Here is a 12,327-nt window from a genome sequence, read left to right as displayed (position 1 = left end):
TAATCGTTTCTGTGATAGTAGATTTTAGGTTATATTTACACTTTGAAAGCTTTACTCAAAACTTACTGTGATACTGATCTGTGATAACTAGAATAATTCAATTTGTGTTTGCTCGTGATTGTTTAACTGTTAAACTAATTATCTTTTTCCCACCGCGAAATGACAACAAACTTCACGTTATGTTTTGCTCTGTCGATCGTTTGACACATCTGTCACTTCGCTCGATCGAGCTGTCTCGGATGTTCGGCCGTGGTAACACCGCGGGCAGTGTTGGCAGCAACATCCTCCCCCCCGTAACACTGGCCACCGGTCCCAGTTTTACAACCCGACTCAACCTCCAACACGGCCAACTTCGCTACTGGTCTCCGCAATATCCCCCTCGCAGTCTGTACTACAGCTTGTCGAACTCTCCCATCCTTCGCTGTCACGACTTCCTTGACCTTTCCTCTCATCCAACCGTTCCTGTGAGTGTCGTCCACGATGAGGACCAGATCTCCTACAGCTACAGGTGCTACTTCTCCGAACCATTTGACCCGCTTTGTCAGCATCGGGAGGTATTCCCGAATCCAACGCTTCCAGAAGACGTCCAGTTGATGCTGTATCAGGCTCCATGAGTTCTTCACTGCACCAGCAGGGTCACTGAAGGGTACTACAGGCTGACGAACACCCGAAGAACTTCCTAGAAGAAAGTGATTCGGCGTGAGGGCTTCTGCTTCGGCGGAATCTAGAGGCAAGTAGGTGAGCGGGCGACTATTGACAATGCTCTCGGCTTCAATGACCAACGACTGTAAACCTTCGTCGTCCAACTTTCTGTCACTATTGTAAGCGGCCATCATTGCTGACTTTACTGACCGTACCATCCTTTCCCACGCACCGCCCATGTGGGGTGCTCCGGGCGGGATGAATAACCATTTGGTATCTGTATTGGTGAACGTCGCTGCCAATTCTCCTTGCATCTCCTTCAACTGCTCGCGTAATTGACGTTCGGCGCCTTGGAAGTTGGTGCCGTTATCTGTGTAGATCTCCGTCGGCGCTCCTCGGCGGCAGACAAAACGACGGATACATTTCACGCACGATGGTGTGGACAAACTGTGGGCCACTTCGACGTGAACCGCTCGGGTAGTAAGACAAGTGAACAGGCAGATCCAGCGTTTAACAGCACTTCTCCCCACTTTCACCAGTAACGGTCCAAAGAAATCAATCCCAGTATATGTGAATGCTCGTGTAAATGCAGACAGACGAGCTACAGGCAGCGGTGCCATCTGTGGAATCTTCGGGACTGCTTTCGTTATCTTGCACCACTGACATCTAGCCGCGATTTGCTTCACCACCGTTCTCAATCTGGGAATGTTGTAGAACTGGCGGACTTCATTCACTACCGTTTCAGAATTTCCATGGCGATAGGATCGATGGAAATCATCCACTATGAGTAGTGTAACCAGATGTTTTCTTGGGAGAATCACCGGATATTTTGAATCGAATGATGTGAATGGTGCGGCGCCAATCCTTCCGTTAATACGTAGCACTCCCCACTCATCGACCATCGGTGTCAACTGGTACAAGCTGCTGGTTTTCGGTATCTCTGTCTTTCCGGTTGAAAATAATGCCATCTCATCTGGAAACTCTTCCCACTGCACAATCCGCATTAAGGTGTTCTTTGCTTTCTTGAGTTCTTCTTGGCCTAGGTTCTGCAACTGCAGTGTTTCTCCTTGCAGTCTGCGCCTGCAGTTGTCTACAAAGCGATGCACATACGCCACTGTTCCTAGTAGTCGCCGCCATTTCGAGAAGCGCTCAATGTCTACTACACTGATTGGGACCATCACTCCTTGGATCACAAAGCAGGGTCGCAGTTCGTCTTCAGGCAGTTTCAAGGATTTCGTTTGCTTCGGCCAGTTCTCCTCAGGAAATCGGAGAAATTCCGGTCCTTTGAACCAGTTATCCGTTATTGCAGGGCACGGATTCTTTCCCCACTTCGTAGCGGCATCAGCTGGATTCACCTTGGTAGGTACCCATTGCCATTCTGCTACGTCAGTCGTTGTCAGTAGCTCTCCGACACGGCACGCTACATACTGTTGATAGCGTCGGTGATCCGCCCTTAACCAGCCCAACACTGTTTGGGAATCACTCCACAGAAATCTCCGTGTTACCTTGACGCTGTGATTCTTTCGCACGGATGACATCAAACGGCTGCCAAGTACTGCCGCCTGTAACTCCAGGCGAGGCACAGAAAGATACTGTAATGGTGCGACTTTCGATTTTGCTGCAACGATTGTGCATTCTGCGTTCCCTGTAGGGTCCACCACCCTGAAATATGCGACGGCGGAATAAGCTGCTTCACTAGCGTCGACAAAGACGTGCAGTTGAAGTCCTTCATACATCTGTGTGGTTGCTTCTCGAAAGTAGCACCGTGGGATACGCAGTCGTCCGATTTTAGGGAACAGTTCGGTCCATTTGGTCCAACGATCGGATATCTCTCCTGGAACCTTTTCGTCCCACTCCACGTTAGCTCGCCAGACGTCCTGAAGGAGAATCTTCCCGTGGACGAGGAATACGCACAGAAGGCCAAGCGGATCGAATATCCCCATTAAGCATTTCAGCATCTGACGTTTTGTTGGCCGCTCGCCGCTGTCTATCACCAACTGAATTTCATCCTTCACCTTCATTGGAAACCAAAGCTCATCTTCAGCGGTCTGCCACAGCATTCCCAACACTCGGTCACTACTTTCCACAACGCTCAGACAAAGGCTCTTGCTCGCCTTCGGATCATCTTCGTCCATTCCACGTACAACGGCAGTACTGTTTGACAGCCAGTTCCTGAGTTGGAATCCCCCTTTCTGGTGAATCGATCGGACCTCAACTGACACCCGTACTGCCTCTTCTTCACTCTCGAAGCTGTCGAGATAGTCGTCGACGTAGTGGTTTTCCATAATAGCTTCAACAGCTCGTGGAAACAGGTGGGTGAATTCCGCGGCATTTTTATTCTTAATGTACTGCGCTGAAGCCGGCGAGCACGTGGATCCGAAGGTTGCCACATCCATTATGTAGATCCCTAAGGGATCTGACGGGTTGCTTCGGAACAAGAAGCGCTGTGAGTGACGATCTGGTCCTTTATATCTGCTGAAACTGCTACCTTGAACTGCCGAAAACGTGACAAAACTGCAGGAAGCGATGTCAGCTGGTCCGGGCCTTTGAGCAGCATAGAGTTTAAAGATATTCCATCCACTTTCGCGGCAGCGTCCCATATTAGTCGGACTTTCCCAGGTTTGCGCGGATTTGTCACTACGCCCAATGGCAGATACCAAACTCGCTTCGGGTCTGCTTGTGCTAACTCTTCCTTTGTCGCTATATGGGCATAGCCTTTTAGTTGGTATTCGGCTATCTGATTCTTCAGGTTAGCCGCTAACTCGGGCTCTCGAGACATCCTGCGTTCTAAACATTCGAACCGCTTAACTGCCATGCTATAGTTGTCCGGAAACTCTATGTCGTTGTACTTCCACAGTAGACCAGTTTCAAACTGCTCACCAACACGAGCTGTCGTCTGCTCCATGATTGTTTTTGCACGCTTATCTTCCTCGGATTCTAGCACAACGGACGATGTCACACCAATATTCTCCATTGCGAAATAATCCTTCACGGCATTGTGCAGATCTTGGTCGCTGGAACATTCGCATGTATGGAAGTTTAGCGAGTGTGGCGTTTCCTTACCGCGGCCTCCAAATAAACACCATCCCAATCTCGTTTTCACGGCGATCGGCTCGCTCTGCCCGCCTTCTCTAATTTGAAGTGGAACTGTGAGTCTCGCGTTGTTGACACCTATCAATAAACGCGGGACGGCCTTTTCGTATCCAACGATCGGCAAACCCTGAAGATAACGGTAACGTTGTGATATTTCTCCATAGTCGAGGCTCTGTTCCGGCAATGTCAGCGCTTTCACGGTACGAACGTCATTGAGGGCGAATTGCTGCTGACCACCCGTTCCACTGATCATGATTCGAACTTGCTTCGACTCTGACTCCACCCTAGTAACGTTCCCAGTCCATTTCAGGCACAGAGGATTCTTCCAGCCTTCGATACCCAGTTGCTCAATGAGGTCGCTTTCGATGAGCGATAGGTCCGAGCCGTCGTCCAGAAAGGCAAAAGTTTCTATGGTAGCTCGCGGCCCGGAGATGATAACTGGAATGATGCGGAACAGCAGGATTTGCTTGAATTGCCGGTGTGTATGATTCTGTACTGTTACCATCCCTGGTGTAGACCTTCCGTTGTTATTATGGCGATTAGAATGCAGTAGAGGATGGTGGCGAAATTGGCATCCTTCGTACACACACTGCGTTGCGTTTCTGCAACTCCTCCTTCCGTGTGCGTTGAGACAACTCCGACAGAGTCCATTATTTTGCGTAAACTTCCATCGATTGTCTACTGTATACGACTTAAACGCCGTACACTCGGAGAGACGATGCCCCGGCTTCTTGCAGCAAACACACGTTCGCTCTTTTTCCCGCACCGTTTCACGAACTGTTTCGGCTTCACTGGTGTGAGCGTTCACTGCTCCCTTATGTTTCGACTTTTGTTGACTGTTACCACCGCCGACGTACATGGTAACTCGGCTGATAGATGTAACTACTCCGAGCATGAAATCACCAAAAACCTTGAGATTGACTACTGCATGTCGTTGAATATGATCCGCCCACTGCATCTTGGTGTGAGCAGGCAGTTTCTCCACCAGCTCCATCAGCAACGTTGGGTTGCAAAGGTGTTCTTGTTGACCAGCTGCCTCCAGGTGATCGCAAAGACTGCGCACTGCCATACCGAAGTCGATGATGGTTTCCAATTTTTCCGCTTTCGGCGCTGGAACACTGCGCACCTTTTGTAGCAGAGCACTAATTAACAATTCCGGTCGTCCATACAGCAAACGAAGAGTATCGATCACTTGAGGCACTGATTCGGGAAGTAGCAACCGACTTTTGACGGACTCGTACGCGCCCCCTTTCAAACAGCGTTGGAGTCGCGCGAGATTTTCCGCGCTGTTGTAGCCGCATGCCAGCGAACTATTCATGAAGCTGCTGATGAATATGGGCCAATCTGCGGGGTCGCCAGAAAACGTTGGTAGATCACGTGACATCACTTGACGCGCGGCTAACTGCGAGGGGGAGGGTGTGAACTGATTGACTAATGACAATCCCAGTGGAGCGGAAACTGATCCAATGGATAGAACCGGATTTGCTTGTGGCGGAGGGCCAACATTCGGCAGTCTCAAATGTGGGGGAACTAATCCGAAAGAGATCGGATTTGCCGTTGGTGGATGGCTAATATTCGGCAGTCCCGCAGGTGGGGGAGCTAATCCGGAGGATAGAATCGGATTTGCCGGTGGCGGAATGCCAACACTCGTTCCAAACGACGGAAGAATATTTGTCGCAAGCGGGTGCATACTTGCGTCAAAGGAGGAAACTGTGGCAGATGGTGCCAACGATCCAAATTGTTTGACAATGTGTTGGAGGGAGTTTTCATACAATGGATGTGCGGGTGTATTATTTATTGGATTATGAAGTGGCTTACCTTCAGGTGCTACGGGGGACACTTTGGGGTCGGGTTTACCTGGTTGTAATGCTACCTCTTGCAGTTTCGCAGTCGTTTTCGGAATCGCGCCGGATTTCTGCTGCTGATTCCGCTGAACGACGTTTGCGTCCCGACGGCTGAACGGTCTGGCCGTCGAATTCCACGGCGGGCTGCCGAAACTGCATTCTTGACGTCCGTCCGTAACGATAATATTCGGTTGTTGTTGCACTGCTGCTTGCGCGCCGAAAGTCGGCTCGTTGGCAACAACCTTCGATTGCTGCTTCGCTAGAACTGCGTCGGTTTCCGATCCATCGGCCTTTTTCTCATCGTGTGGTCCAATCTGCACAATTTGGGGAACTGCTACGGGGTCTGCCGATTGTTTTGCCAGTGTATACCCACGCGCGCCCTCAGACTGATCAGCGCATTTCTGCTGCCACTGCTTGACTTTTTCCAGGCTCGACTTCTTGCTAATCCCGAGACTAATCCTGCTTCGGTTGCTGCCCGTTTCTTCCGCCTCCTTTAGCTCCTCTTCTAGAAGCTTGTATTTTTCGGTGAGATGACGTTGCTCCATCGCTTGCTGCTCTTCCAATTGTTGTTTCTTCAGGGCCAAACGGGCCGCCCTAACGCTGGAGGTAGTTGTTTGGGAGCAAACACTCAATGGTACACAGTGGGCACAAACGAAAGATCGGTCTTTCACCGAAGCCGTCTCCTCCGCGCAAGTATAATGCCACCAGCCGTGGCATTCATCGCACTGCACACAATTATCAAACGATTCCGATTCCTCGCAGCAAACACAACTCTTGGTTTGATCTTGCTCCCTGTCACCCGGGGAAGCGTTGGAAGCGTTGACCGTCTGATCCGTTTTCGACATAGTCGAAATTTCTAAAAGTTTTGTTCCTTGAACAATGGGGGTGTCTTTCGAAATCGTATAAAGCAGCTCGCAAACTCCAATTTTGGTGCGAATCAGCTTTTAGCTGTAATATTATTTATTTTTAGTTCAGTACATACAAATTTTCTTAATTTTACTTACAAATTTCGGTATTTCCGACACGTACTTAGGATCAATTTCAACGCAATTCTCTTATAGGTTTAGGTAATCGTTTCTGTGATAGTAGATTTTAGGTTATATTTACACTTTGAAAGCTTTACTCAAAACTTACTGTGATACTGATCTGTGATAACTAGAATAATTCAATTTGTGTTTGCTCGTGATTGTTTAACTGTTAAACTAATTATCTTTTTCCCACCGCGAAATGACAACAAACTTCACGTTATGTTTTGCTCTGTCGATCGTTTGACACATCTGTCACTTCGCTCGATCGAGCTGTCTCGGATGTTCGGCCGTGGTGACACCGCGGGCAGTGTTGGCAGCAACAGAAAGTGCTGCGTACCATCTATGGTGGGGTGCAGATGGCGGACGGTACGTTGAGGAGGCGAATGAACCACGAGTTGCATCAACTGTTGGGAGAACCATCCATCGTTCACACCGCGAACGGACGACTGCGGTGGGCCGGGCACGAAGCCAGAATGTCGGACAGTAACCCGGTGAAAATGGTTCTCGACAACGATCCGACGGACACAAGAAGGCGAGGTGCGCAGCGGGCAAGGTGGATCGATCAGGTGGAAGATGACTTGTGGACCCTCCGTAGACTGCGTGGTTGGCGACGTGTAGCCATGGACCGAGCCGAATGGAGAAGACTCTTATATATCGCACAGGCCACTTCGGTCTTAGTCTGAATAAATGAAATGATCTGGACCCTAATGAGAATGACACAGACAACATTGCTTCAAAAAATAAAAAAACAGGTTGCATTAGTTCAAACGAGAGCTCGAGATAATTTTTAATGATGTTGAAGTTAGTCGCTATTAATTTAAAATTGTTCTAACTCTCGTCTGATTGCAATTATTCATTTTTTTAAAATCCATAATGCTTGTTAAATGAGTGCAAAAAACCGATAGAATGGAACAGGTAGAAAAATTTAAGGAAAACTTTAAGTAATCTCTGAAAAACATGTTGTGCAAAATCCTCAAAACATTGTGAAGGAAAAAATCATACAGCATGACAAATATTCGAAACATTCTCGAATGCTCGATGCTATATGAAAGTAAATAAAATTCGAGGCCATATGTAACCATAATACAGAAGATTACTTGAAAATTATTCAATAAACAAAGTGTATTTATAATTGTCGGAACGGTCTACAGACCTTGGTCGGTGGTTTGAAAGAACTACTGGACTTTGAATAAAATTCAACTCCGGACCTATTCGGATCAAGACATATCAATTTCTGGAGTGGGTATATCGGTAGTTTGGGGGCATTGGTTGACGTGGTTAGGTCAATAAATTTCAACTTTGAAGTAGATCAGTTGTTATCATTTCTGAAATCCCTCGTTGTAGATTCTCGTATTCAGCATGTCTTTAGATAAGTGCCTCGTTTACAGCTTTACCAGATTATATAGACTCAAAAGAAAAAAGAAAATTCAAAATATCATCGAATATTCAGCGGCTTTGCTTGATTTTTCACCATCATACAAGTGCCTGGTGAGAGATTTTTTTCTCAAATTCCCTATTACTACTTTCGAGTATCTATTATTTTGAAATGACTTAGATTTTTTAGTCACGAACAAACATTATACGCGTTTTTACAGTCTACTCTGAGTATCGCCTTTGGCGTATTGAAGGGCTTCTTTCTCAGAAACTTGTTCCATTCTTCTTTGCATTTATATTTTCAGTTCCTTTCTATTTTTTACTTCCTTTTTCATCAGGTAAATGATAAAAAAGTCGGTGGAGCAGAAAAGGCCCTGTTCGTATTGACGATCGCCAATTCATCTGGCAACCATTAGATAGATTCCACAAGCTAAGAGTTGTCATCTCACTTTCTCGTAGATGATTAGCTCCCCATCTCTTATCACACGAAAGTAGATAGCGTTAACACAAATACATAGTTATCGATCGGAATAGATCGGTACTTATATTCACCACCACTGACCTCATCGTATCGCAGTCAATACGAGAGGCAGTCAGTTAGGTTTGACCATCGAAGTGTATCGTGTCGCAGTCCTACAATAAAGGCTTTTTTCATGTTTAAATAAATCGGTCGGTATTAAATTCGTTCAAAATTAGACTCGCTAGTTTTAAGTTGCATCTCCGAAACCACATCAACACCAACGGTCCCGGACAGATGAAGAAACAGGCCCATTCGGAAATTAGTCAAACCGTTAACTATAAATGCAGGGAGGGAATCGTCTGTTAAAAGCTTGAATCTGAAACACTTTAAACCAATGAATTTGAGAATAAATCAAAATAAACCGTCTAATTAAGACCTTCAGTATCAATAAAAATCATTAACAACACCAAGAAATTCACAAAAAATCAAAGAAAACTCAAGTAGTATTTATCCAACCACGTAAAAACCTTGATTAGATTTGCCATCATTTCTCATAGCGCAATTCTGAATTTTGGCGCCCTTGGCGGGGGCCAACCTGGCCAACCACACGCTACGGCGCTGATGGTATGGACTTGCATCTTTGGGTTTACGTTCTGGCAACGAAGAGTGAATATTCGGAATCTACATTTGTATGGTCTATAATTGGATCAATTGGGAGTGAAATAAATTGTTGAAAGATATTGAGTACAGTGCGGAATAAATAGCAGACTTTTTTTAAATTATCAATCAAAAGCCTACGGCTCCCAAAGAATATAAATCCTTAGTTTTCTGTGCAGTGAGCTGGGTATCGGGTCCATGTTAGTGATTTACCCTATATAAAGCAACAGAACTGCTGGGGAATAAAAGGAACACACAATTGAACGGCAACTAAACGCATACTTCTCTCCTTGGCTGAACCACGCTACGATGATGCGATGTACGATCGAACATGGTAACACCAATTATAACGTCCCTAGGAGCTGATCCAACTAGTTCGAATAGTGGAGACATCGCATATCTTCATGTTGATTATTCATAATATATCAAGATCCTAACTTGAGAACATTTTGGATTGTCGTAGATATTCTAATAATAATGCAAAGTGTCTATAATGGTGCAATGACGTCCCCAGGAGTTGATGCAGCTCAGTTGATGCATAACACTGAATCAACAATTAGACGCCACAATACACGGTTCGAGCTACACTTGCCCGTCGCTTTGTTCCTTGCCATAGAAATTTCTTCTGATCTTGCACGGGAAATTCGTCTGAGATTTTGAAAGTTCACGGCAAACTTTAATAAATTTTCAATTCTCACAAATTTCTACGTCAGTTTCATACAAATTTCCACAATAAATTATTTAAAATTTCCTAAACCTTTAACATCCTTCTGGGGTAATACATGTTTAAGATTCAAAATCAGTCTCCTCACGCAATTTGAATTAGTTACTGTAGGCAGATAAATGCTGTTTGCTAATATTCAATTTACACTATTGCGTTAAATTTTAATATTATTTAATAATAAGGAATTAAACAATTATGTTTTAAATCTTACAAATTTGATTCTGTACACCCGTACATCTATACTTGCAAGCCAAGGCGTAAGTTTTTTTTCCTGTGGGAAATATTGTTCAATCCCTGGCACAGTGTATTCATTATGATTGTCACATAAGTAATGCAATGAATAAATAAGCATAAAAAAGTCTCATATGAAATTTAATAATTGTGGTAATACTAATAGAACAAGAAATTGAAAAGCAAGCCGAGTTGTCGTTGGAAAGTATTAGAAGCATGAAGGAAGTAGAATGAAAAGACTTTATTTTTGCTAAATTTAGTAGTGGCTTGTGGCTAGAAATAATCATTGATTTTCGACCAGAGTTAAGCATGACACGATAGAAAAAATCTCCCTCCATCACGAGTAATTTGTTCCACATCCAAACCAATCGATGTTCAAATAGCATGTATTTCAATTAGCCCTGTTTAATTCGCTCTCGTTACAGTTTTGAACAGTTTGGTACATATTTGCATCCTTCATCTGATGGTTCTTGATCAGCAAACGAAAAAATATCTTACACCTGTCAAATTCCATCATCTTTCCATTCTCGCTTCGCACTAGCACTGTACCAGCGATCTATCTAAGCTTGCTTGTCACCAATCACCATCACATCACAGACACGGATTAACCTGTCCCCGACCGGGCGTTCCGCTTCGGTATGCCCCCTGACAATGTGGCAACATTTATTAAGACTAGCTGGCAGGGACTAACGAATATGTTTTTAACGGTTTGAATGATGAATGAAAATGGTTTCATCTTCTAAAATATGGGCAAAAAAAGTTTAGTTTGACCCCGACGTGATTTGAACACGCAACCTTCTGATCTGGAGTCAGACGCGCTACCGTTGCGCCACGGAGTCAGTTGCGAAATGTTGGTTTGCTCTTCAAACTTATTCCGGTGCCGCATCGTAGCGCGCTGACATTAAGCTCAATTGCCGCGACTCACTATCTAATCGCGCTCAAGCACAGGCGTCCCGCCTCCATCAAATACCTAAGTACCTCCCGTTCGATCACACTTGACTGCGTTCTGTGTATTTTTTTCCCCTCGAACCAACCAACAACAAATTCATTAAATTATCGTTTGCTCGTGCTCAGCGTTGTTGGTCGATATCGGCTCCACTCCAAGCACGCGCTGATGCTGATTTCGTTCACCATTGACTTGGCCCGGACGGTGCGCACTTGTTCGACAAACAAAAAAGCCAATATCTGATGGCCTACCGCAGCAGCAACAGTGCCAATAAATGCCATCAAAATGCGTCCACGTTGTCATCATCTCACGGTGCCCATTATCAAATTAGCTTCCTCTTCGGCAAAGGTTCTCCGTCGTGTCTCGTGTCCTTCTGATGCTGATGGTTCTGTTCTGATTGGTGAAGCGGGCGCGGTGCGACCGATATTTTGTCAAACTGCGGTTGTGCGATTCGGTTGCGTGTTTTCCATCCAGTGTACCGGAGCCCATGCTCCGCATGTTCATTTGTTTACCGAGCGCTCGAAATTGGTTGTTTTGTCGGTGCGGTGTGGTCGCTCGTTCGTTTCTAAGCCCTCGAGCACGGGACAAAATCCAAAAAGGGTTGTTATGCGAGAAGGGGTTTTGTTGAACCAATTTTCCGCTTGTTTTTTGGTCCTCCGATGGAACTTGCTGATGGTGGTTGGTTTGTTTCATTAAAAGAGTAACTTATTGTTGGTTCGATGACATGGGCTTACGGGCAGGGTTTCCCAGAATATCGTTATTCATTTTGGGATTTTTTTGTTGTTGAGAGATGCCTACCATCTTTGTTCTTCGATGGGCCTTTGAAGCGTTGAACAATATGCTGCCAACTCTATACTGCAACAGGTTGCCATAGGTGCAGTAGCTCAGCAGCTACGTAGAATGCGAACGAGTAGAACGCTGCTCCTATGAGCATATAAGAGAACAGGCAGGATGCCGATCGATTCCCAAAATAATTATAATTTAAATTAAACTTTTAAAATGTTTACAAAAACAGTCGTGAAACGTAATTTTTATCGATGAATCTTTTGAAAACAAGACGAATTTAATGTGATAGATTCTATAGTGATTGATTATGCAACGAGTCTATTAATTAATTGGATAGAATACCTAATTAGATTATCCAGTCATGGTTTGAAAAGTGCAAAAGCGTATCATAGTTTGTACCATTTTGAAATCAGTTGAAATTACCATTTCATTGGCAGGAAATGAACCTAAAGCAGTATGAATGACATATTTGAGTATACTGGAAGTGTTAAAGTTTATTTTTAAATGAATTCAGATTGTTTAAGATGTAAAATTAAAATCGT

The 12,327-nt window shown here is 45.0% G+C and overlaps 2 protein-coding genes and 1 non-coding gene across 3 annotated transcripts; all 3 read right to left on the bottom strand.

The window, feature by feature from the left end:
* Positions 1 to 212: 212 nt before the first annotated feature.
* LOC134206385 (uncharacterized) lies at positions 213 to 3,038 on the bottom strand. Its single transcript, XM_062682087.1, has one exon. The coding sequence runs from the start codon at positions 3,036 to 3,038 to the stop codon at positions 213 to 215; it is 2,826 nt and encodes a 941-aa protein (XP_062538071.1).
* Positions 3,039 to 3,049: 11 nt separating this feature from the next.
* On the bottom strand, positions 3,050 to 6,874 carry LOC134206384 (uncharacterized). The gene is made up of 3 exons (XM_062682086.1): positions 6,714 to 6,874; positions 6,584 to 6,656; positions 3,050 to 6,527 (listed from the first exon to the last, which is right to left on the bottom strand). The coding sequence occupies exon 3, from the start codon at positions 6,422 to 6,424 to the stop codon at positions 3,050 to 3,052; it is 3,375 nt and encodes a 1,124-aa protein (XP_062538070.1). The 5' UTR covers positions 6,425 to 6,527; positions 6,584 to 6,656; positions 6,714 to 6,874.
* Positions 6,875 to 10,820: 3,946 nt separating this feature from the next.
* On the bottom strand, positions 10,821 to 10,892 carry Trnaw-cca (transfer RNA tryptophan (anticodon CCA)). Its single transcript has one exon. It is a non-coding gene; the product is annotated as a tRNA-Trp (tRNA).
* Positions 10,893 to 12,327: the final 1,435 nt, after the last annotated feature.

This window comes from Armigeres subalbatus, chromosome 1 (assembly GCF_024139115.2).
Source record: "Armigeres subalbatus isolate Guangzhou_Male chromosome 1, GZ_Asu_2, whole genome shotgun sequence".
Classification (NCBI taxonomy): Eukaryota; Metazoa; Arthropoda; class Insecta; order Diptera; family Culicidae; genus Armigeres; species Armigeres subalbatus.
This window is presented reverse-complemented; position numbering and strand designations above follow the sequence as displayed.

Bases quoted from the DNA above. Each gene is read 5' to 3' on its own strand.
- LOC134206385 (XM_062682087.1), bottom strand. From the start codon at position 3,038: ATGGATGTGGCAACCTTCGGATCCACGTGCTCGCCGGCTTCAGCGCAG.
- LOC134206384 (XM_062682086.1), bottom strand. From the start codon at position 6,424: ATGTCGAAAACGGATCAGACGGTCAACGCTTCCAACGCTTCCCCGGGT.